The sequence below is a fragment of the Oncorhynchus mykiss genome, chromosome 11 (assembly GCF_057628025.1).
Source record: "Oncorhynchus mykiss isolate SJ-2025 chromosome 11, ASM5762802v1, whole genome shotgun sequence".
Taxonomy (NCBI): domain Eukaryota; kingdom Metazoa; phylum Chordata; class Actinopteri; order Salmoniformes; family Salmonidae; genus Oncorhynchus; species Oncorhynchus mykiss.
The window spans coordinates 16,116,593-16,142,961 of NC_143032.1; the positions used below are offsets into that span (position 1 = coordinate 16,116,593).

A 26,369-nucleotide genomic window follows, 5' to 3' on the forward strand; every position below is an offset into this window, starting at 1 on the left:
AGATTAGAAGAGAGAGAGCAAGAGAGAGGGAGAGTGAGAGAGAGAACACAAAGGATAAGGAGAGAGAGATGGCTATTTGAAACAGAGCACACAACAGAACACAGACAGTTGCATCAGTCTCTGTCCCCCGCTTTGGTCAGCGATCAGTATCATCCAGCAGCATGTTGGTCAGCGATCAGTATCATCCAGCAACATGTCGGTCAGCGATCAGTATCATCCAGCAGCATGTTGGTCAGTGATCAGTATCATCCAGCAGCATGTCGGTCAGCGATCAGTATAATCCAGCAGCATGTCGGTCAGCGATCAGTATCATCCAGCACCATGTCGGTCAGTGATCAGTATCATCCAGCAGCATGTCAATCAGCGATCATTATCATCCAGCAACATGTCGGTCAGCGATCATTATCATCCAGCAGCATGCCGGTCAGCGATCAGTATCATCCAGAAGCATGTCGGTCAGCGATCAGTATCATCCAGCAACATGTCGGTCAGCGATCAGTATCATCCAGCAACATGTCGGTCAGCGATCAGTATCATCCAGCAACATGTCGGTCAGCGATCAGTATCATCCAGCAACATGTCGGTCAGCGATCAGTATCATCCAGCAACATGTCGGTCAGCGATCAGTATCATCCAGCAACATGTCGGTCAGCGATCAGTATCATCCAGCAATATGTCGGTCAGTGATCAGTATCATCCAGCAACATGTCAATCAGCGATCAGTATCATCCAGCAACATGTTGGTCAGCGATCAGTATCATCCAGCAGCATGTCAATCAGCGATCAGTATCATCCAGCAACATGTCGGTCAGCGATCATTATCATCCAGAAGCATGTCGGTCAGCGATCAGTATCATCCAGCAACATGTCGGTCAGTGATCAGTATCATCCAGCAACATGTCGGTCAGCGATCAGTATCATCCAGCAACATGTCGGTCAGCGATCAGTATCATCCAGCAACATGTCGGTCAGTGATCAGTATCATCCAGCAACATGTCGGTCAGCGATCAGTATCATCCAGCAACATGTCGGTCAGCGATCAGTATCATCCAGCCACATGTCGGTCAGTGATCAGTATCATCCAGCAGCATGTCAATCAGCGATCAGTATCATCCAGCAACATGTCGGTCAGCGATCATTATCATCCAGCAGCATGTCGGTCAGCGATCAGTATCATCCAGCAACATGTCGGTCAGCGATCAGTATCATCCAGCAACATGTCGGTCAGTGATCAGGATCATCCAGCAGCATGTCAATCAGTGATCAGTATCATCCAGCAACATGTCGGTCAGCGATCATTATCATCCAGCAGCATGCCGGTCAGCGATCAGTATCATCCAGCAGCATGTCGGTCAGCGATCAGTATCATCCAGCAACATGTCGGTCAGCGATCATTATCATCCAGCAACATGTCGGTCAGTGATCAGTATCATCCAGCAGCATGTTGGTCAGCGATCAGTATCATCCAGCAACATGTCGGTCAAAAATAATCATCAATTTTTCAAAAGTATCTGTAATCTGATGACAATATTTTTGCTGGTAATGTAACTGATTACAGTCACCGTTTTTTGTAATCAGATTACAACCCTGACTAGCACCACACCCATAAACACAAACACTCTCAATCTACCACACCACTCTTATAATAAACAACCCCACACACATCCTTTATCTCCCCACACACGACACAAACGTACACACAACCAGCACCTTTTTCCCACCACCCATATGCTGTGCTGTACACACACTCCGTCTGCCTCTGTCTCTCTAGCCCAGGGCTCCCCATCCCTGTTCCTGGAGAGCTACCGTCCTGTAGGTTTTCGCTGGAGCAAAATCCTACAGGAGGGTATCTCTCCAGGAACAGGGTTGGAGAGCACGGCCCTAGTCTAAAGCAAGTGGCCTAAATATGTGGTCATGTCTGACAGAATGGGGAAACCCTGACTAAGTGGTTCTGAGGACGGTCTCGAAGGGACACAGGTGTGACAGTGCTATGAATGCAACAGTTATGTATGCAAAAAGCAGATTACATTTTAAAGCTGCTTCGCAAAAAGTATTCTCACAGGGGATCTGCAGCAAGCGGAGGGAGCAATCACCAGATTTCTTCGCTATTATTTGCTATCTTCTGCCTGCTTCTGAATCAGCTGTGAAAATTAATGTATTCCTATGGGAAATTTAGGAGACTGTAACAACGATAATTTGCCTTTACCTTTCTCTCACAAAAGACAGAGAGGGAGGGAGGAAAGGAAGGAGGGTAGGATTATTGTTAAATCCTCATGACTGGTTGGATTGTTGGTCCTCTCTCCCTCGTCGCCCCCTCCTCTCGTTGAGTGTGCTGTGGCCGTCAGCTTCCTGACTGTGAGCTGGGCCTACAGATGATGATCACCAGGTCCTATTCTGATGGTCGTTCTCTGGGTCCTCTAATATGTACAGCAGAGGTGGACATACAGCAGCATGAACATGTACTATATGATCGGTTAGCTGTGTACTGTATGTGTGGGAGGTAGAAGTTTGTGTATTTATGTGTCAGTGTGTGTGTGTGTTGTAGTGGTTGTGTGTGAGTGTATTCATGTGTGAGATAGAGAAAGAGAGAGAGATAGAGAGAGAGAGGTGTGTGTGCACATGTAATTACGTTTGGATTGGTGTATTGGAGAATACAGTGCGTGTGAGTTGTGATTGTGTTTATATTAATGTGCGAGAGAGAGGTGTGCGTACATGTATATATAATTATGTTTGGGTGTTGGAGTGGTGTGTGGGTATGTTGTGTGTAAGAAAGATGTGTGTGTACTGATGTAGGATCTTAATAGGATCCCTCTTTTGTTGTTGAGCATTTTACTGCAAAGCAAGCTTGTTGAGTTTTAAATAGGCTTCTAAAGTTTGTAATTTCCACATTGACATTTCAGACTTGATTTGCCCTAACAAAAAATGTATCAACCCATACAAAATGTCCATTAAAGCTGCAATATGTAACTTTTTGGGCGTCCCCACAAAATGTATATAGAAATGTGAGTTATAGATATGTCACTCTCATTGAAAACAAGTCTAAGAAGTGGTAGATCGGTTCTATGTGCGCTATTTCTATGCTTTACAGGCTGACCACACCACTCGCATTGCGTGCGCGAGCGCTGCAAAATACATTTTTAAATCTATGTTATTCAATTACTGTAACCCACACTGCTCGCGCGCGCCAACGAGCGTCTGCGTTGCCAAGGGCTAAAATAGAATCAGTTCTATTTCTGATGCAGATCGCGCTGCAAGTCCTGCTTCTCCCATCTCCTCATTGGTTTATAGAAGCAGGTACCCACCCACGTGCCATCTCCTCATTGGTTATACCCACGTGGATGAATGAAAGGCGAACAAGGTCAGTGGCGGTAATGCACCTAATTTATGAAAGTTGCCAATCGCAATATAAAGTCAAGAGAAGAATAAGCCTGGAAGGCAGAGAGATGACTAGAAACGATTCGGTTGACTGTTTTATGTGTGGATTAATTGGCGGAGTAGAGGACCTTGTGCATTTCAGGTAAAATAACAACTCAGTGTGTATATCCCAGGACAAATTAGCTAGCTAAATTGCCATAAATGTTTAATGCTTTTCGACCTGTCCCCAAATTAATATAATTGGTTCAGAGTTTGTTTTGATATTTTAACCTGCGTGTCGTGACCGCGTTTGGTGTGGGGGGACAAAATAAATGTATGCACGGTGGCGCACGGTGGCGCACCGCAGCTGGTTGGGTTCCGTGTTACGCTTTGTTTTTTGTCTTTTACTTTTGGTTTTGTACACCAGCTTCAAACAGCTGAAAAAACAATATTGTTGGGTGTTGAAAATATATTTCACAGTGGTTTAGATGGTACAATGATTTTCTACACTATACTTGCTTGTTTTGTAAAAATAAATGGAAATTAGGCAAACTATTAGAATTTTAGCAACCAGGAAATGGCAGAGTGATTTCTGCATAGTGCATCTTTAATTATAATCCAAATAATAATTCACATTTCTTGTTGTTGCAGGGTTATTTTACTTCTGTAATAAACTGACTCAAATTAAGATCCTACATCTGCATGTTGCGTGTAAGGGGTGTTTGCCATGTCAAGAGATTTTCTCGAGCCTCAGTTGCTGTACACAATGGACACAGGCACCATAGTCCATATCACAACACTCTCACAGCTGGCCCCATGACATTTTCATGCCGTAATTATCTTTAAGTTACTGTAATGTATCAATTTCTCAGCATTTGCGCCCAATCCCTAGTGTGCTGCCGCTTCCACTGCTTTTTTCCACTGCATCATGTCATCGGTCATGGCAGCCTTACATGTACAAAGACTTTGTTCAATTAATGTTTGTATGATTTAAACGGCCTGTCTCTTTAAGGATGTTTACACGGACGGCTGATGCAATTGCATCATTGCAATACATACGATGTAACACACATGCTGTAAACTGGACAGTTAAACAGACCATCCACCCTCTCTCTCTCTCTCTCTCTCTCTCTCTCTCTCTCTCTCTCTCTCTCTCTGTCTGTCATGTCTCTTAGTTCTCTCTCTCTCTCTCTCTCTCTCTCTCTCTCTCTCTCTCTCTCTCTCTCTGTGTTTTCTTTCTTTCTTTCTTTCTTTCTTTCTTTCTTTCTTTCACACACACACACACACACACACACACACACACACACACACACACACACACACACACACACACACACACACACACACACACACACACACACTTCAAACCCAAGTGAAGGGTTTAATGCATCACCTGGTTTCTATGAGGAACTCATAGTAAATGCATTGTCTAAAATCGTCACTCCTCTCTCTATATGTTCATCATGAATTCATGGACCCCCTATCCCCCGTCCTCCATCCCGCCTTCCTCTTCTCCACGTCTTACCTCAGGGGGTGAGGCGGGAAAGAGGGGCGAGGGACACAGCAGGGGGGAGGAGTTGGGAGATGCATTTCATGGGTTAATGGGGGAAGATGGTGTTTAAGTATTCCACAGTGTTAGAGCCTGTAGTGGTGTCCTGTGCATCACTAGAGGGCTCCCAGCAGGCTAGCACTGACTGACACTGGAGAGAACCCCAGTACAGAGCCTAGTCACAGCTTCACTATTGCACCATGATCACAGCATGGCTCCACGGCAACAGAACTATGGTTAACATGCCATTGTTAGGAAGAGTGAGCAGCTCCCTCACACTGATTTGTTTTCATTGAAGTGATGCCATTTTGGTCAGTGCCAAACAAAAAAGTGATTTTCGGTCTCTATTTAAGGTTAGAGTTAGGCATTAGGGGTGGCAGCGTAGTGTAGCCTAGTGGTTAGAGCGTTGGACTAGTAACCGAAAGGTTGCAAGATCGAATCCCCAAGCTGACAAGATACAAAATCTGTCATTCTGCCCCTGAACAAGGCAGTTAACCCATTATTCCTAGGCTGTCATTGAAAATAAGAATTTGTTCAGAACTGTCTTGCCTAGTTAAATAAAATATAAAAAATAGGCTTAGCAGTGTGGTTTGGTGTAAAATCAGATTTTATGACTGTGGCTGTCCCAGCTAGTAACCACTCTGCCACGCTTCCTCCAGAACAAGATTCATAACGAAACACACTAACCTGCACCTACAATGTCTATAGTATACGAAGCTGAGGAGTGAGGATACAAATCCCTATCTGTAAGAGAACATGGAAGAGCATAAACTATAGTCCAGTTGAAGCTGGAAGTTTACATACACCTTAGCCAAATACATTTAAACTCAGTTTTTCACAAATCCTGACATTTAATTCTAATAAAAATTCCCGGACTTAGGATCACCACTTTATTTTAAGAATGTAAATTGTCAGAATAATAGTAGAGAGAATAATTTATTTCAGATTTGATTTCTTTCTTTTAAATTGTTTAACTTGGGTCAAACATTTTGGGTAGCCTTCCACAAGCTTCCCACAATAAGTTGGGTGAATTTTGACCCATTCCTCCTGACAGAGCTAGTGTAGCTGAGTCAGGTTTGTAGGCCTCCTTGCTCGCACACGCTTTTTCAGTTCTGCCCACAAATGTTACATGGGATTGAGGTCAGGGATTTGTGATGGCCACTCCAATACCTTGACTTTGTTGTCCTTAAGCCATTTTGCCATAACTTTGGAAGTATGCTTGGGGTCATTGTCCATTTGGAAGACCCATTTGCGACCAAGCTTTAACTGATGTCTTGAGATGTTGTTTCAATATGTCCATATAATTTTCCTACATCGTGATGCCATCTATTTTGTGAAGTGCACCAGCATGATGCTGCCACCCCCGTGCTTCACGCTTGTGATGGTATTCCTCGGCTTGCAAGCCTCCCAATTTTTCCTCTAAACATAACGATGGTCAATATAGCCAAACAGTTACATTTTTGTTTCATCAGACATTTTTCCAAAAAGTACAATCTTTGTCCCCATGTGCAGTTGCAAACTGTAGTCTGGCTTTTTTATGGAGGTTTTGGAGCAGTGGCTTCTTCCTTGCTGAGCGGCCTTTCAGGTTATTTCGTAATAGGACTCGTTTTACTGTGGATATACAGCTGTCAGATGTTTACATACACTTAGGTTGGAGTTATTAAAACTAGTTTTTCAACCACTCCACACATTTCTTGTTAACAAACTATAGTTTTGGCAAGTCGGAAATGACATCTATATTGTGCATGACACAAGTCATTTTTCAAACAATTGTTTACAGACAGATTATTTCACTTATAATTCACTGTATCACAATTCCAGTGGGTCAGACGTTTACATACACTAAGTTGACTGTGCCTTTAACTTCTTTGGGGTACCCCCCCCCCCTTCTTCTCAATTTGAAATTGAATGTAGGAGAATATAACACAATAGATCTGGTAGAAGAAAATACAAGGAAATAAACATACGTTTTCTGTTTTTTATTGTTGCTGCATCATCTTTCAAATGACCAAGAACAGACAAACACACTGATAGGATGCTGTGGATGATTTGAATGAAGAACATATGATGGCAACAATAGCTGAGCAAAGTTTTGGACAGATAATGTCATGAGCGAGCTACATGACATTGAGCATGAAGTCACCCAGGTGTCCCACACAAATGTACCCAAATGTACCCAAGTGGCCGAATTGGTACAGTGATACATTTTGAAGGAAAGAACTGTATACAAAATACATAAATGCTATTCTAACACCCCCCCCCCCAAAAAAAAAAGATATATATAAAAATATATATATATAAAAAAAAATGTAATAATAATAATAATAATAATAAAACAAACAATTAACAAGGGTAACTATTTACATATTTTCTATTTACAATATTGTGAATACCCTCAGTCCTCTACACAACATTGTGCTGCTGGTGCCATGGCCCATAGCAGTCTCTTTCTGCTGTAAAACAGAGGCTTACTGAACAGGTGGTGCAGGTGATGGGGCATTTCCTGTGACAAAGGGCACAACGATGTCCCCCTACTGTGCCCTTTTTGCCCTGAGGCACATTCAGGCCTGCAGAGATGAATCTGGGCAGGTGAACACCACTGGTTGGAGCAGAAGGGACAGAGGTAGAGGGGACAGAAGGTGCAGTGGACTTGCTGTAGCTAGCAAGCTCCTGGATGAGCAGCTCCCTGAAGGCTAGCTGTGAGGTGGGGGGCTGTCTACAGCTCTTAGCCATTTCCTTCTGGAGGATGAAGGCATTCACCACAGCAATGTCAATAAAATGATAGGAAAATGTGTTGTACCATTTCATGGTCTTGTGGAGAACATTGTAGTATCCTATCAGCGCATCTGACAGGTCCACACCTCCCATGCTCTTGTTGTAGTCCTTCACAGCAGCTGGAATAGGGACATTTTTTGTGGTCCATACCCCGACACCGTCCTTCACACGCCTGACGACGTGATCTCCACTGAAGGATTTGTGGATACTGGAGCAGATGACCACCTCTCTGGTATCCATCCACTTCACAAAGAGCAGGCCATCTTCACGGATCCATCACATGGTACCCCCCCCCCCCCCTCAGCCTGCTTAGGCATGTCGTTCACCTTTGTCTTTGGAAATCCCACCCTGTTGGTACGAATGGTGCCACAAGCCGACACCTCCCGCTTCCTCAGCTCTGTAAACAGGGTAGGGCTTGTGTAGAAGTTGTCCACAAACAGTTTGTAGCCCTTCCCCAGCAGTTGAAAATACAATAACTCCATAACGGAATCATAACTCAGTCCATTACCGGTAGCAAAACTGTTTTTCCCCTCATAAACAAAAAAATTGCAAGTGTAGGCACACACAGAATCAGCCAAAACAAACAGCTTGTAACCCCACTTGGTTGGTTTGTTTCTCATGTATTGTTTGAGGCTGATTCCGGCCTGTGGCTACCATCCTCTCATTGATGGACAGGTTCTGAGCGGGCTGAAAATAGGTCTTGCAGGCCTCAACGATGTTGGGGTAGAGAGGTTTGATTTTGTCATTCTCCCCATGAACTTCTGGGTCACTGATGTGAAGTGAGATAGTCAGAAACCTTTTACAAGACATGACAGTCATGGGGAAAGGCAGTTGATAGAGAGCTGACGTTTTCCAGTTGTCCCTTAGAGTTTTCAACTTCACCAGCCCCATGTAAATTATCATTGAAAAGTAGCAGAAAAGGTCTGACATGGAAATGGTCTTCTGTGCCTCTTTCTTTCCTGCCTGCTTCTTAGCCCCGTACTTATTGGTGTTCGACACCAGGGAATCAACAACTGACGAGGTGAAAAACAGTTGAAAAAGTTGAAGGGGGCTGTACTTTGCAGTCATGTCTAGTTGAGGTCCTGGCTGCCTTTTGGGTCTAAAAACTGATGTATTTGGTTCCACATCATCTTCTAACACAGAGTGACAACGACCCTCTGGCCCTCTGTCTGCAGGTTTCTCTCTTCCCCACCTCCGCTTCTTTGTCACTGACTTCACATCTCTAGAAGGCCAGGTAGGTGTGGAGCCGGAGACAGCGGGGGTCTGGCTTGATGAACCAGCTTCAGATGGAGATGGAAACCTAGACATTGGCGGCTCATAATCAGAATCACTGCCACTGTGAAATATTTTTTTTAAATCAGGAACAATACTTTCACGTATGAGCCCTGTATCAACACGTAAAATAAACAGATATATATAGAGTACAGGGAACATAATCACTATGGTGAAGTGGTGAAGGGCTGTTCCATTCCATGTTTATGTAAAATACATTTTAAAAATATATCACACACACACACACACGCACGCACGCACGCACGCACGCACGCGCGCACGCGCACACGCACACACACACACACACACACACACACACACACACACACACACACACACACACACAGTGTAGCCAATGTGTACTTTACACATTTCATTACAGATTATATTTTTTATATATTGCAAATATAATAAGAAAAAAATAATAATAATATCAAATGAATAATATTTGATATTATTAATTTCAAACAATGACATTAGCATTAGAATTTACCAATCCAGCATGGCATCCTCGCCATGCAGAAACATGTCCTCCGCCTGGGAGTCAAAACTAGCTTCGCTGAAAGATTCATCTTTCTGAAGCTGTCTCGCTGTAACTATCTATTTCCTCTATAATTTGGGTGAAATCTGTATACCTAGACTTTGTTTTAGCTTTTTCTGATTTATTCGCCACATTTTAAATATATAAACTTGTTGAAAATGTTATTGAATATGTACTGCTATGCATAACACCCGTGGCTCTGTCAAGTAGGATTTGCAATGGCGAATGAACCTCTTTCACGCCAGAGTTTACGACAAAGGCTGGTCTTCAAAAGTATAACCATTACATATTGCCATTTTCCTCAGCTCATTGGCTATCTTCCAAGCTAGATTTCAAGATGGTCATTGGGCCAAAATACAGTCAATCAACGATAGACTGGTCCTACCATTGGTGCGCAATGATGTCATTAATTGGTGTCTTCAAATCGGTTTGTTTTGGTCAATACGCCCCGGGAATAGAACCATCAAGTATGGTTGTGTTAGTAACAACCAGAGGATTGCAATGAAACCAACCATGACTGGATAAATGTTTGTTTAGTGTGTGTAATTACAACGAACGCATCATCCAAAGTTGAATGAGACGGAAATCATGACGCAAGCGACAAATGTTCCGTGTTAGGCTATAAAAATGGATTTTATCAAACAAAACAAACATTCACTGTGTAGTTAGGACACTTGGCATTGCCACCAGAGGAAGATCTTCAATGGTAAGCGATTTATTTTATTGTTATTTCTGACTTTCATTACGCTAATGCTTGGTTGGAAAATGCTAGTAATACTTGTGTGTGTGTGTGTGGCGCCGTACTCAGAAAATAGCATGTTTGCTTTCGTAGTAACGGCTTTTTGAAATCTGACACAGCGGCTGGATTAATAAGACGTTCATTTTTTAAATGATGTAAGATACATGTATTTACAAGAATGTTTACTATAACAAATGGTGTATTTAGAATGTTATTTCTCTGCAGTTTCAACGGATGTTGGCCTGGTGGGACGTTAGCGTCTCACTTACCCTAGACAGGTTAAACTGCTTGGAAAATCCCCCAAAACGATGTCATGGCTTTAGAAGCCTCTGAAAGGCTAATTGACATAATTTGAGTCCATTGGAGGTGTACCTGTGGATGTATTTCAAGGCCTACCTTCAAACTCAGTGCCTCTTTGCTTGACATCATGGGAAAATCAAAAGAAATCAGCCAAGATCTCAGAAAAAAATATTGTAGACCTCCACAAGTCTGGTTCGTCCTTGGGAGCAATTTCCAAAGTTACCACGTTCATCTGTACACACAATAGTACGCAAGTATAAACACCATGGGACCACACAACTGTCATTCTGCTCAGGAAGGAGACACGTTCTGTCTCCTAGAGATGAGCCCGAGTCGGACTCAGAGGAGGGAGACGACCCCCCTCCGGCAAGCGAACCACTGTGCTCAGGCTCCCCTTTATGGAGGTGGAGGCCCTAGACGGACCTCCCGACATGGGAATCCTCACGGGTCAGTTCGGGACGGCCCAGTTAGAAGACCCCAATCTCCAGAAGGCTAGGGGCCAGGTGATTGCGGTGGATGGCGTACTGTTACCTGGGGTAAGTGACTGGTGCTACCCCCACTTCGCAATCAAGCATAATTTATTGTATCAGGTAGTAAAGCATAATGGGGAGACAAAAGACTTGTTACTCATACCCAGCCAATATGTTAGGACTGTGTTGCAGCTTTCCCACACCCACCAGCTTGAGGCACACCTGGGGATGGAGAAAACCAGGAAGCGGATCGGGAACCAGTTCCACTATCCGCAATCCCGCTACTCATGGCGGCAGCAAAAGGTTTCGCAAGGGAGCTCTTCCATTTGTTTAGCCGGGTGGGTATTCCGATGGAAATCCTGATGGACCAGGGCACCGCGTTCATGTCTCGTGTGATGAAAGATGTCTGCAAGCTGTTATGAATAAAACAGGTGAGGACCAGTGTGTAACATCCACAATGGACGGGCTGGTGGAACGCTTCAATAAGACCCTAAAACAAATGCTAAAGAAGGTCATCAAGAGAGATGGGAGGAACTGGGACCAGCTGCTGCCCTACCTGATGTTTTCAGTGTGCGAGGTACCCCAAGCATCCACAGGCTTCACCCCCTTTGAGCTCCTGTATGGCCGTCAGATCCCGCGGACTGCAGGAACTAGCCAAGGAAGTCTGGGAAGAGCAGTCGACCCGCCTTCGCAGCGTGGTCGAACATGTGGAGGAGATGACGGAGAGGATGACAGTGATTTGGCCAGTGGTATGAGAGCACGTGGCCCAGGCGCAACGTGTCTAGGAGCGTATCTACAACCCTGGTACTCGTCACCTCTCACTCTTCTCAAAAAACCTCCTGGTCCAGACAGACGCGTCTGACACAGGGGTAGGGGTCATTTTGTCCCAAGAGCAGGAAGGCGAGGAGCACCCCATCATGTATGTCAGCAGGAAGCTCCTCCCGAGGGAGAAGAAATACTTGATTGTTGAGAAGGAGTGCCTCGCTGTGAAGTGGGCACTGGACACCCTCAAGTATTACCTCCTCGGGAGGAAGTTCACCCTGATCACTGACCATGCACCCTTTGTGTGGATGGCAAGAGGTAAGGACTCTAATGACCGTGTAACCTGCTTGTTCCATTCATCTTCTCTCTTTCTATCTTCAGCCCTCCATCCATCTTCTCTTTATCTCTCTATCTTCAGCCCTCCATCCATCTTCTCTTTCTCCATCTCTATCTTCAGCCCTCCATCCATCTTCTCTTTCTCCATCTCTATCTTCAGCCCTCCATCAATCTTCTCTTTCTCCATCTCTATCTTCAGCCCTCCATCAATCTTCTCTTTCTCCATCTCTATCTTCAGCCCTCCATCAATCTTCTCTTTCTCCATCTCTATCTTCAGCCCTCCATCAATCTTCTCTTTCTCCATCTCTATCTTCAGCCCTCCATCAATCTTCTCTTTCTCCATCTCTATCTTCAGCCCTCCATCAATCTTCTCTTTCTCCATCTCTATCTTCAGCCCTCCATCCATCTTCTCTTTCTCCATCTCTATCTCAGCCCTCCATACATCTTCTCTTTCTATCTTCAGCCCTCCATCCATCTTCTCTTTCTCCATCTCTATCTTCAGCCCTCCATCAATCTTCTCTTTCTCCATCTCTATCTTCAGCCCTCCATACATCTTCCCTTTTTGTCTCTATTTTCAGCCCTTCATTCATCTTCTCTCTCTCCAACTTCAGCCCTCCATCCATCTTCTCTTTCTCCATCTCTATTTTCAGCCCTCCATACATCTTCCCTTTTTCTCGCTCTATCTTTTCTCTCTCTATCTTCAGCCCTTCATTCATATTTTCTCTCTCTGTCTTCAGCCTTCCATCCATCTTCTCTTTTCTTTCTATCTCTCTACATGTTTCTGTGGTTTCTCTCAAGGCTCAGCTGGGGTCCAGCTGTGATACTGCCCCAGAGCCCAATCTGCCTCTCCACACCACATGTACCGCTCACTTTCTCTCTCCACACTCTCTCTGTGTGTGTGTGAGTGTGTGTGTTTTGTGTGTGTGCGTGCGTGCGTACAGATGACAAGTAGCCGATGAGAAGTGCTTATTTTAGCTTTTATTCACCACAACACAGAGAAGCTTTTCTCATCTATGACAGCCCCGCCCACCTCACCATTCACACCCGTGTCTGATTCACTGGCACTACAAAGCCCCGCCTCCTGAGGACGCCACTATCAAGGAACATAGAGCTTCAGATAATTTTCAACCCAGCAGGCATGGCTAAACCAGAGGCGTATCAAAAAATCTAACAGTGGCACAAAGAACCATTTTCAAAACACCTCTTCTGTGATGACATCGATTTAAATGACTCCAACAGCAATCCAAACATCTCTCACATCCAGATATAAAATGACTCATTGTGATTCAGATGGACGGAGCCTTTAAGCGACTCTTGAAGGAATTCACAGTGATTCAAATATAAACAGCTTGTTGACTGTGACACGCATGCAGAGGCGGACAGAGCCATATAGTTCTCTAAATACATGGTGGTGGGTGGATTTTAACATGTTTTATTTAACCTTTATTTAACTAGGCAAGTCAGTTAAGGACACATGATTATTTACAATGACGGCCTACCCCGGCCAAACCCTAACCCGGACGATGCTGGGCCGCCTTATGAGACTCCCAATCACGTCCGGTTGTGATACAGCCTGGAATCAAACCAGGGTCTGCAGTGACACCTCTAGCAGGAGCCCTGGATGATGTCAGTAGTAATCACAAGTACTGCTGTTCTGAATATAATAGGCCCAATCACCTCAGTGAACCTTAGAAATGAATTGGACTGTGCAGCCCTTGCTACAGTACATGTATACAGTAGCTTTGAGTCATCAGTTGGAGTAGTGTAGCAGACAGAGCTGTGAACTCTAGGGTTGCGTCATAAATGGCACCTTATTCAAACCTACGTCTGGTCAGGAGTAGTGCACTACGTAGGAAATAGGATGTGATTTGGGATGCATCCTAGAACTGTGCTTGAGCTGTGAGTTGTAGACTCAAATAGTAATACACTGAGGCAAGGAAGACTCTGTGCTTTGATTGACACATGACGTCAGCATTTGTGGCCTGGTCATAACACTGTTCCAGGCATCTAACAGAGGACTGTGAGTAGGACTGATCTGTGTGAGTATTACTGACTGAGGGTCTTTCTTCATGTCACCTTTTCAACCAGATTTAATTTGTAAAAATTTTATTTAACCTTTATTTAACCAGGAAGGGCTCATTGAGATTTAAAATATATTTTTCAAGAGCGTTCTGGTGAAGATAGGCAGCACCAAGTCATTACAAAAATGACAGACAAACAACATGAAAAACTACAAGTAATCTAGTAAAAACCATAGAATTCCCAAGAGTATAACAAAATCAAAAACAGCAAATTAAAAACATTGACAGGTCAGGGAATCAGTCTCAAGATCATTCGTCAGTGATTTAAAAATACCAATCGGGACAAGTTCTTCCATTTATATTTGGACCAACAAATGCCTTAAAACACCAACACCAGGACAGCGTATCATTCCTTGTATCTCATTCAAAGATCACATTAGACCAGGGGTCTTCAACCTTTTCCTTCCCAGGGACCCGCTCCCAGGCAAACCGGCGACCCAGGGATCCCCATTTTTTTCTTCTTATCATCAGGTGAATGATAATGGCAAGGAGAAGTAACCAACATTTTAAAATGAACTGACTTGGTAGATCATTTTCATTATTTTGTATTCCCCACATTCTAATTGGAAGAGTGAGTGTAAACTCTAACAGCCTATTAGCTTGAACGGTAACTCCAAACACATTTTCACTAAGAGCAGTTGGCAAAAATGAATATCAAAGTCAAATGAATGTCAAAGCAGCCATCGGCACTCACTGGTAGCCTAATCACGGCTGTTTTTTTAAAGCCTGTCAGATACTCCAGTGAGTGTAATTGCCTCCAGTGAGTGTAATTTGCTCAATATTAGGAGTTGAGAAATAAAGTTGACATCAGTAGAAATAAGATATTCTCCTTTCTACTGTAGGTACAGTGCTTTCAAAAAGTATTCATACCTATTTACATATTCCACATTTTGTTGTGTTACAGCCTGAATTCAAAATGGATTCAATAGATTGTTTTACTTACCAATCTACATATAATACCCGATAATGACAAAGTGAAAACATGTTTTTAGATAATGTTGCTAATTTATTGAAAATGATATATAGAAATATCTAATTTCTATACACTAACCTTCAAAAGTTTGGGGTCACTTAGAAATGTCCTTGTTTTTGAAAGAAAAGCAATTTTTTTGTCCATTAAAATAACATCAAATTTTCACAAAGTCTGCTGCCTCAGTGTCTTTAGATATTTTTGTCAGATGTTACTATGGAATACTGAAGTATAATTACAAGCATTTCATAAGTGTCAAAGGCTTTTATTAACAGTTACATGAAGTTGATGCAATGAGTCAATATTTGCAGTGTTGACCCTTCTTTTTCAAGACCTCTGCAATCCGCCCTGGCATGCTGTCAATTAACTTCTGGGACACATCCTGATGGCAGCCCATTCTTGCATAATCAATGCTTGGAGTTTGTCAGAATTTGTGGGGTTTTGTTTGTCCACCCGCCTATTGAGGATTGACCACAAGTTGTCAATGGGATTAAGGTCTGGGGAGTTTCCTGGCCATGGACCCAAAATATCGATGTTTTTTTCCCCGAGCCATTTAGTTATCACTTTTGCCTTATGTCAAGGTGCTCCATCATGCTGGAAAAGGCATTGTTCGTCACCAAACTGTTCCTGGATGGTTGGGAGAAGTTGCTTTCGGAGAATATGTTGGTACCATTCTTTATTCAAAAACTAGGACATTTCTAAGTGACCCCAAACTTTTGAACGGTAGTGTACATACTCACACCCCTGAGTCAATATATGTTAGAATCACCTTTGGCAGCGATTACAGCAATTACAGCTTTCTGGGTAAGTCTAAGAGCTTTGTACACCTGGATTGTACAATATTTGCACATTTAATTGTCCTGTCTTGGTAAGCAGTGCATATTTAACACATACCTTGTGTTATAGGTTATTGTCCTGCTGAAAGGTGAATTTGTGTCCCAGTGTCTGTTGGAAAGCAGACTGAATCAGGTTCAGGATTTTGCCTGTGCTTAGCTCTATTCCATTTATTTTTATCCTAAAAACACCTCTCATGTCCTTGCCGGTGACAAGTATACCCATAACATGATGCAGCCACCACCATGCCAGGAAATATGGAGAGTGGTACTCAGTGATGTGTTGGGTTGGATTTGACCCAAACATAACACTTTGTATTCAGGACATAAAGTTAATTTCTATGCCACATGTTTTTCAGTTTTACTTTAGTGCCTTATTGCAAACAGGATGCGTGTTTTGGAATATATTTAATGTGTACAGGCTTCCTTCTTTTCACTCTGTCATTTAGGTTAGTATTGTGGAGTAACTACAATGTTGTTGATCCATCCTCAGTTTTCTCCTATCAGAGCCATTCAACTATGTAACTGTTTTAAAATCATAATTGGCCTCATGGTGAAATCCCTGAGCGGTTTCCTTCCTCTCCGGCAACTGAGTTAGAAAGGACGCCTGTATCTGGGTAGTGACTGGGTGTATTGATACACCATCCAAAGTGTCATTAATAACTTCAACATGCTCAAAGGGATATTCAGTGTCTGCTTTTTTTTTCTTTTTTTTTACCTATCTACCAATAGGTTTCCTTCTTTGTGAGGTATTGGAAAACCTCCCTGGTCTTTGTGGTTGAATCTGTGTTCGAAATTCACTGCTCGGCTGGGGTACAAAGATGAGGTAGTCATTCAAAAATCCTTGTTAGGCAAATTCGTACTCCTGAACTTATTTTGGCTTGCCATAACAAAGGGGTTGAACACCTATTGAGTCAAGACATTTCAGATTTTCATTTTTTATTAATGTGTACAAATTTCTAAAAACATAATTCCACTTTGCCATTATTATTGTATTGTGTGTAGGTCATTGACAACAAAAAATATCTAAATTGAATCAATTTTAAATTCAAGCTGTAACACAACAAAATGTGGAAGAAGTATGTCATAAAAAATGTTTCATCTGTTGTTGCTAGGGATAGTCACAACAACATTTAAATCAAAATTGTATTTCTTCCACTTTATTTTTTCTTCCACTTTATTTTGTATTTATTGTCACGGAGCCCCTGTAGTACCTCCGGTTGAATTCCCCTGCATTAGGCAGCAGGGAAAGGGCATTCAGTGTCTTTTGATGGCTGTACATTGTGTCATATGGATGTGTGGAACTCTACTTCTCTTCATTTCCTTTGTTGCATTTGTCCTCTTTTCTCTATACAAGTATTTCCCCCACCTCTGAATCACCAGTATTGTAGCAGTAATTTGTATGGTTTGAATTTAACTCCCATATCCTCCCTTCATGTCCTCTGCCCGCTGTGTACAGTATAACACAGGTAGAGCAGGTCCTTGCCCAGCTAACTAGCAGCCAAGTCTGATACGGTACCTGTAGTTCAGCTCAGGTGTGCAGGGCCTGTGTTACCGTCAGAGAGTCCTTGCTCAGGTGTGCTATAGTGTGCTGAGAGGTTCAGTGGAAGAGCATGGTCAGACATGGTCTTTATGGATCTGTCCTCTCAGCTGGAGATGATTTCAATGAAGACGAGTCATTGACCCTAAAGATGAACGGGTCATGGCTCATGTATCCATGGCTCAGGTACTGTATCCATTATCCATGCTCAGGTGTGCACATCAGGTGTGCCGGGCCTAAGGTCCAGTACAGGTCATAAGCCTTGCCTGACATGGTTATGATGGACCTATTGGCCTCTCAGCAGCAGATGATCTTATTGAAGTAGAGTCATTGCCCCTGATAATATGCAGTCAGGCTCAGGCCATGACTCATGCGTCTTATTCATACTCAGGTATGCCGGGCCCAAGGTCCAGTACAGTTCAGGTGCCTGGCCATTAGCCTGACATGGTCATGCCGGACCAACTCTGTTCTCAGCAGCTGAGGATCTTGATGAAGGCGCGTCTGAACTCAATGTTGAAGGTGGTGTAGATGACAGGGTTGAGGGCGCTGTTGACATAGCCCAGCCAGGTGAAGGCGCTGTAGAGCTCCGGGGGAATACGACATGTCCTGCAGTGGGTGTTCAGGATGTGAGTCACGAAGAACGGCAGCCAGCAGATCAGGAACACTCCTGGAAGATGGAGAGAGAGAGAGAGAGAGTGATGGAGAGAGAGAGGGAGGGAAGGGGGAGGGAGAGATAGAGAGAGAAAGTCATGGAGAGAGAGAGGGGGGGGAGGGGGAGAGAAAGGGATGGAGAGAGAGAGAGAGACAGGGGAGGGAGAGATGGAAGGATGGAGAGAGAGAGGGAAGGAAGGGGGAGAGAGAGGTGGAGGGATGGAGAGAGAGCGATGGAGAGAGCAAGAGGGATGGAGAAAGAGGGGGAGGGATTAGGAGATATGGATGGGGAAGAGGGAAGAGGGAGAGCATGATGGACAGAGAGAGAGAGAGAGAGAAAGGGATGGAGAGAGAGGGGGGGACAGAACGAGAGATCGAACGAGATAAAGAGGAGGGAGTGAAAAAGTAAAAGAGAGGGAGTCAGAATTATGACTTCAAACACTTTCATTTCTCATGAACCTGTACAGTGTGTGGTGTATACATTAGCCTTACGGTCAGCTAACGCATGCTACAGCAGCCACAGAGAGCAAGCCTGGTCTACAGGGTTAATGGGTTTAACTTATGCTCCTATACAAACATCCTCCAGCAAGTTAACACACAGCAACTTCAACACACTGACAGAATTCCAAGTAGACCCATACCCCCATAGACACTTTATGTACAGATCTTAATGTAGGATGTTCCTTTATGTAGGATCTTAATTTGACCGGTTTCTTTGAAGGAGTAAAATAACCCTGCAGCAGGAGGATTTGATTATTATCATAAAAGTGATCATTTCTAATGGGAAACTAGTTGTTTAGAGTCCAATTGAATTTCGGATACACTTGTACGTCATAGTGGAGAGACCAATATCGCTTGTGTCATTAAAGATGCGTTATAAAGGTTTCGTATCATTTCTGCCAGTAGTTTTGAAAGTTTTGTAAACAATTTCATATGTATTAAGCCCTGCAAAAAAATTATACAGTGCCTTCAGAAAGTGTTCTTACCTCTCGACTTCTTCCATATTTTGTTGTGTTACAGCCTGAATTCAAAACGGATGAAAAATCAAGTAAAATACATCTCACCCATCTATACACACTACCCCATAGCAACAAAGTGAAAACATGTTTTTTTACATTTTTGCTAATTTATGAAAATGAAATACAGAAATATCTCATTTACATAAGTATTCACACCCCTGAGTCAATACATGTTAGAATCACCTTTAGCAGCGATTCAGCGTTGTGAGTCTTTCTGGGTAAGTCTCTAAGAGCTTTGCACACCTGGATTGTACAATATTTGTACAATATTATTCCTTAAAGAATTCTTTAAGCTCTGTCAAGTTAGTTGTTAATCATTGCTAGACAGCCATTTTTAAATATTGCCATAGATCTTCAAGCCAATTTAAGTCAAAACTGTAACTAGACCACTCAGGAACATTCAATGTAGATTTGGCCTTGTGTTTCAGGTTATTGTCCTGCTGAAAGGTGAATTCATATCCCAGTGTCTGTTTGGAAAGCAGACTGAACCAGGTTTTCCTTTAGGATTTTGCATGTGCTTAGCTCTATTCTGTTTCTTTGTATCATAAAAAACTGCCTAGTCCTTGCCGACGACAAGCACATCTATAACATGATGCAGCCACAACCATGCCTGAAAATATGAAGAGTGGTACTCAGTGATGTGCTGTATTGGATTTGGTCCAAACATAACACTTTGTATTAAGGACATACATTTGCCACATTTTTTGCATTATTACTTTAGTGCCTTATTGCAAACCGAACGCATGTTTTGGAATATTTTTATTCTTTACAAGCTTCCTTCTTTTCACTTTGTCATTTCGGTTAGTATTGTGGAGTGAATACAATGTTGTTGATCCATCCTCAGTTTTCTCCTATCACAAAGATTAGACTCTGTAACTGTTTTAAAGTCACCACTGGCCTTGTGGTGAAATCCTTGAGCGGTTTCCTTCCTCTCTGGCAACTGAGTTAGGAAGGACAACTGTATCTTTGGAGTGATAGGGTGTATTGATACACCATCCAAATGAATAACTTCAACTTTAACTTGGTTGGTGGTACCTTAATTGGGGAGGACAGGCTCGTGGTAATGACTGGAGCAGAATAGGTGGAAAGGTATCAGATACATTACACACATGGAAACCATGTGTTTGATGCCATTTCATTTGCTCCTTTCCAGTCATTCTTATGAGCCCTCCTGCCCTCAGCAGCCTCCACTGACTTCAACGTGCTCATTGGATATTCAATGTCTGTGTTTGAAATTCACTACTCGAAAGAGGGACCTTACAGATAATTATACGTGTGGGGTACAGTGATGAGGTAAACACTATTTTTGCACACAGAGCAATTTATTATGTGCCTTGTTAAGCCCATTTCTACTCCTGATATTGTTTAGGTTTGCCATATCAAAGGGGTTGAATACTTATTGACTCAAGACATTTCAGCTTTTCATTTTTAATGAATTTGTAAAAATGTCTAAAAACATAATTCCACTTTGACATGATGGGGTATTTTGCGTGTAGCCCAGTGACACAAAGTCTCAATTTAATACATGTTAAAGGCCGTAAGACAACAACATGTGGAAAAAGTCAAGAGGTGTGAATACTTTCTGAAGGCACTGTATGTTATGAATTCCAATTCAACAATATCTTACGGATTTGTAAGTGCTTAAGATTCCCTTCAATCTCTTTAAGCTATAAAACAGTGGTTGTTGATGTGTATGGCTGCATTTAAAACCTCTCTGATCTCCCCATCCCGGATCCGGGATCGTGAATACAGACTCAAGCTCATTACCATAACGCAACGTTAACTATTCATGAAAATCGCAAATGAAATGAAATAAATATGCCATCTCTCAAGCTTAGCCTTTTGTAAACAACACTGTCATCTCAGATTTTCAAAATATGCTTCTCAACCATAGGAAAACAATCATTTGTGTAACAGTAGCTAGCTAGCGTAGCATTTAGCGTTAGCATTAGCGTTAGCATCCAGCAGGCAACATTTCAACAAAAACAAGAAAAGCCTTAAAATAAAATAATGTACCTTTGAAGAACTTCGGATGTTTTCAATGAGGAGACTCTCAGTTAGATAGCAAATGCTCAGTTTTTCCAAAAAGATTCTTTGTGTATTAGAAATAGCTCCGTTTTTTACATCACATTTGGCTACCAAAAAAAAACGAAAATTCAGTCCTCAAAACGCGAACTTTTTTCCAAATTAACTCCATAATATCGACTGAAAACATGGCAAACGTTGTTTAGAATCAATCCTCAAGGTGTTTTTCACATATCTCTTCGATGATATATCGTTCGTGGAAGCCTGGTTTCTCCTCTCTATCAAATGGAAAAATACTTGCACCTGGCGTTGCGCACCAATTTCGACGCAGGACACCAGGCGGACACTTGGAAAATGTAGTCTCTTATGGTCAATCTTCCAATGATATGCCTACAAATACGTCACAATGCTGCCGACATCTTGGGGAAACGGCAGAAGGTCTAAGCTTATTCCTGTCGCATTCACAGCCATATAAGGAGACATTAGAAAACAGAGCTTCAGAAATTCTGCTCATTTCCTGTTTTACGTTTCATCTTGGTTTCGCCTGTAGAATGAGTTCTGGGGCACTCACAGACAATATCTTTGCAGATTCTGAAACTTCAGAGTGTTTTCTTTCCAAAACTGTCAATAATATGCATAGTCGAGCATCTTTTCGTGACAATATATTGCGCTTAAAACGGGAACGTTTTTTATCCAATAATGAAATAGCGCCCCTATAGATTTTAAGATACTGTACATTTGAATGTCGCAGTAGTAGGACCTACAGTAGGACCTAGTAGTAGGAAATGTATTCTTTCTGGTGCTTTAGTGTTAAGCGAGTGATTGAGAAAGAGAACTGCAGGGTTTTAGTGAATTTATGTAAATCACGGGCTCATTTGACGACGCAGAAAAATTCTCACCGACAACAGAGTGATCAAATTAAGATACCGCGGGCTAGGTGTCGATTTGGAATTCAGAAAGTGGCTCCCCCACAGTTCAAAGTCGTCCAAGTCATGTGACATGGCTGACCGATCCAATTCTCTCTAGGCCAGAGAAGCTAGGGAGTGTGTCAGGCTGAGGACATCTGCTCTCTCTGTGTGTGTGTGTTTGTGTGGTATGTGTGCGTACGTGACTCTTCTGTCTAATTAAGCAGACACCTCTGATTAGCTTCAGTCTCACTCAGTAGGGCATGGACTCGCCAACATGCCAGCTCTCACAATGAACAGCCTGGACCAATGGAGGCTAACAACATCCGCTAATCATTACAGTGTGTATGTTTGTGTGTGTATGTGTGTGTGCGGTGCATGCGTGTGTGCAGGTGTGTATACATGTGTCTGTGCGTGTGTGCTTGCGTGTGAGTGAAAGAAAAATAGAATGGTAAGGTGCTACTGCAGGTGTTTCACCTCATAAAGTTGATATCTATCTTCAGATCCACCCACCCAATTTACATATCTATATTTAGATCCACCCATCCAATTTACATATCTATCTTTAGATCCATCCATGCAATTTACATATCTATATTTAGATCCACCCATCCAGTTTACATTTCAGCTTTACCATGGTCTGTTCTGATTTAATAAAGTCTCACTAGAACTGAAGACAAACTAGTGCTAGGCACCCAGCAGTGAAGGTAATGAATTATAACTGATGGTATTGTATGGCTCTGGAGACATTGTTCTATTATTCTGCAGAGTAAAATGGTGTTATTATGGCGGGAATAGATCTGGGAGGGAGAGTGATTCTGACCTCTGACCCCCATGTCCATAACCCCAGTATTCTACAACAGTATTCACAGTCTATCATCCCAAGCTTCTGATTGACTCATTTCACTACTTTGTCTCTCCTCTCCTTTCCACTCTTCCCCATGTTGTCCATGTGTTCTCAATCAAATCACGTGGTAGAGTTCATAGTGATGAATTAATAATATACATGGTGATAGTCCTAATAGAGAGAGTACTACTTCTTACCAAGAACAATGGCCAGCATCTGCGTAGCCTTCTTCTCCCTGTTCTGCATGCTCCTGATTCCATGTTGTTGTTGTTGTTGGCCGGCCAGGGACTGGGAGCAGGGGGTGGGGCGGAGGGCCGTGTGAATGCGTCCATTGGACAACTCCTTGACCTCACAGCTCCTTCTCACGGGTCTACGCGCTCTCTCTTTGGCCAACTCCTCCTCTTCTTCGGCACGGTCCTGTTCGTGCTCGGTGCGGCCACATGAGGCGTGGCTGATGCTGCAGTAGTTCTGGATGTCCACTGGGGGCAGCAGAGTGTTCTCCACAGGGGCCGTCCGGGTACGCTTACGCCTCAGGCACCCCGACAGGAGGTGAGTTTTAGGGGGCACTGCCGGCTCCACACTCTCCTGGAAGGAACACACAGTCAGTCATATCTGAAGGTGCTGATCAATGACCCTACTGTTGATCTGGTCCAAAAACAACCCCTTGTCTGATTCCAGAGGGAGGGGATGGGGGTATGCAGATTAAGGTCTGCAACACTGTTTGCTTTCATATTTCCCCTCTAATCAGGGACTGACCTGGGACACCAGGTGACAGGATTCCCTGACATTTACTCCTGATTCTGGACGTGTACCTGATCTCCACCCCGTACGTTCAGAGACCCCGGCCCTTCCTAGTTCACTGCTCCTTCCTGTTTCTCATGTTTCCACCTGTCAGTCTGAACACACGTCTAACAGCCGAGCCTCACAGCCCTGTTCTCAGTAGGAAATTAAAGCTTGTCATTTTCTCCATCTTTGAAGTCATTTGTTGATTATGCGCGAGCTGGTGTGACAAATAAAGCGCAAAACTTTAAGATTGGGATCGGAGTTTAGAGGCAGTAGGCGAGGAGAGGAGCTTCATAATTCAGATTTTCAGCTTCCTCTCAGCCCTGGGGCTAAGACAAAGTAATGACACACACACACACACACACACACACATACACACACACACACACACACACACACAGTGCTAAAAAGAGAACAGACACTCACAGCCAAGAATATCTGAATTTGCCACCTGATTCATTGAAAGTCGTGAGTTATTTAGATTCTGTTTAAACCAACAACAGTGCAGCTTGAATACCCATCCAAAAACTCAGGTTGTCTATCTATCTGCCTCGAAGCTGTCTATCTCACACACACTCTTAGTATTAGTGGTGACTCAAGAAACCCTGGAGATCCTCAAGGAACCCCTGTAGTTCCTAAAGGAACCATTGCTAGTTGCTAGTCAATTGTTCATATTTGCACCTTTGGTTGGTCAAACGGCCAATTTAAATAATCAGAATTGGGCTGCCTGTGTAAACATACCCTCGGTTCTTCAAGAGTCTACTCAAATCCCGAAGTTGGAATAGTTAACACTTTATTACTATATATAATCAGCAATGTTAATATCATTAATATTATATTAGAATACGTAATATGCATAAATATTCAAGGAGAATATGTTCAAACTTAACATGATAAACAGGAATGAGATTTACTCTAACGTTTGGCCAAAAATAACTATTTGAAAGCCATACCTTCTGATAGGCTGCCACCTCTACAATATATTATTAAAAAGGTAAAAAATGGAACCCCTCCCATCACAAAAAGGTTCCAGTTTCAACCTTTACACAGGGATTCCTCTTTTCAGAGAGGTTCCTCGAGGAACCTTTTTGAACTGGAAAGGTTCCCTGTGTGGCAATTTTTAGAACCCCAAAAGGTTCTCCCAGGCTCCTTTCCTTCTAAAAGTGTACTTTACCCTCTCATACTTTCCAACATAAACAAGCACCTACATGCAGACCGCATAAAGACATACACGCATGGACTCAGATATACACACACACACGCACTCAGACACACACATATACACACACACACATATACACACTACTCTTACCACTTTGATCCTGATGGGAGACAGGTCTCTCTTCTCCTTGGGGGTTTCCTCCTGCAGACACGTCTCCTGGGAGAGGGGAATGAAGGGAGAGAGAAAGGGATGAATGGAACGAGAGAGGGATGAATGGGGCGTGAGAGAGATGGAGAGAGGGATACACATGATGACTGACTCATCTTGCAACATGTAAGGGACAGTTAGAAATTTACCCTCATAGAATTAACTCAAAATAATGTTTACGACCACAAATAATAATCCTAGCGACCCTGTGTTTATAGTCGTGGATATCGACTTTGCCACTTCAGCATGCTTTTGTGGCATAGTCGATGCCGCAAAGGGATACGGGCCAGGAGGTTGAGGGTTCGCCCACCACCAAGGATGAGTTCAATCTCCCTGCCTGTTTCATTAGTCCTACACTACAATCAGAGCCAGACAATGATCAGCTATGGGGATATCAGATTATCACAATTATGATGCCATATTTAGAATAATATAAACAACTCATTTTCCACCAACAGGTTTCTGTGCCAATGCACCACACAAAGCATAACGACTTCAGGTTCTTCAAAATCATGGTATGCGTTTTCAATACCATGATAGACTATGTCAATCTCGACAAACAGAAAATACATCCCTCCCTGCCTTGTAGGCCTACCCAGTAACCGAGGTCTGTTTCCATTTATCAAATGGCCGCTGCACAGTTTGGATTGATTTTATTTGTCAGTTACAAAATATATACATACTGTATATATACAGTGCATTGGGAAAGTATTCAGACCCCTTGACTGAGCGCTCTGGAGCAGGTTTTCATCAAGGATCTCTCTGTACTTTGCTCTGTTCCTCTTTCAATCAATCCTGACTATTCTCCCAGTCCCTGCCACTGAAAAACATCCCCACAGCATGATGCTGCCATCACCATGCTTCATCGGTATGGTGCCGGGTTTCCTCCAGAAATGACGCTTGGCATTTAAGCCAAAGAGTTCAATCTTGGTTTCATCAGACTAGAGAATCTTGTTTCTCGTGATCTGAGAGTCCTTTAGGTGCCTTTTGGCAAACTACAAGCGGGCTGTCATGTGCCTTTAACTGAGGAGTGGCTTCCGTCTGGCTACTCTACCACAAAGGCCTGATTGGTGAAGTGCTGCAGAGATGGTTGTCCTTCTGGAAGGTTCTCCCATCTCCACAGAGGAACTCTAGAGCTCTGTCAGTGTCCATTGGGTTCTTGGTCACCTCCCTGACCGAGGCCCTTCTCCCCTGATTGCCCCGTTTTGACCGGTCGGCCAGCTTTAGGAAGAGTCTTGGTGGTTCCAA

General features: G+C 43.1%; 1 protein-coding gene across 1 annotated transcript in view; it reads right to left on the minus strand.

Annotated features, from left to right (window-relative positions):
• Window positions 1-14,629: 14,629 nt before the first annotated feature.
• The window catches only part of drd3 (dopamine receptor D3), a 53,599-nt gene continuing 41,859 nt past the window's right edge, over window positions 14,630-26,369 (minus strand). The window contains exons 5-7 of the mRNA XM_090189547.1: window positions 25,065-25,130; window positions 23,167-23,554; window positions 14,630-18,189 (exon numbers count right to left, since the gene is read on the minus strand). Of these exons, the coding sequence (XP_090045673.1) occupies window positions 17,993-18,189; window positions 23,167-23,554; window positions 25,065-25,130 (651 nt within the window). The 3' untranslated portion in view covers window positions 14,630-17,992. The remainder of the gene's footprint in view (window positions 18,190-23,166; window positions 23,555-25,064; window positions 25,131-26,369) is intronic.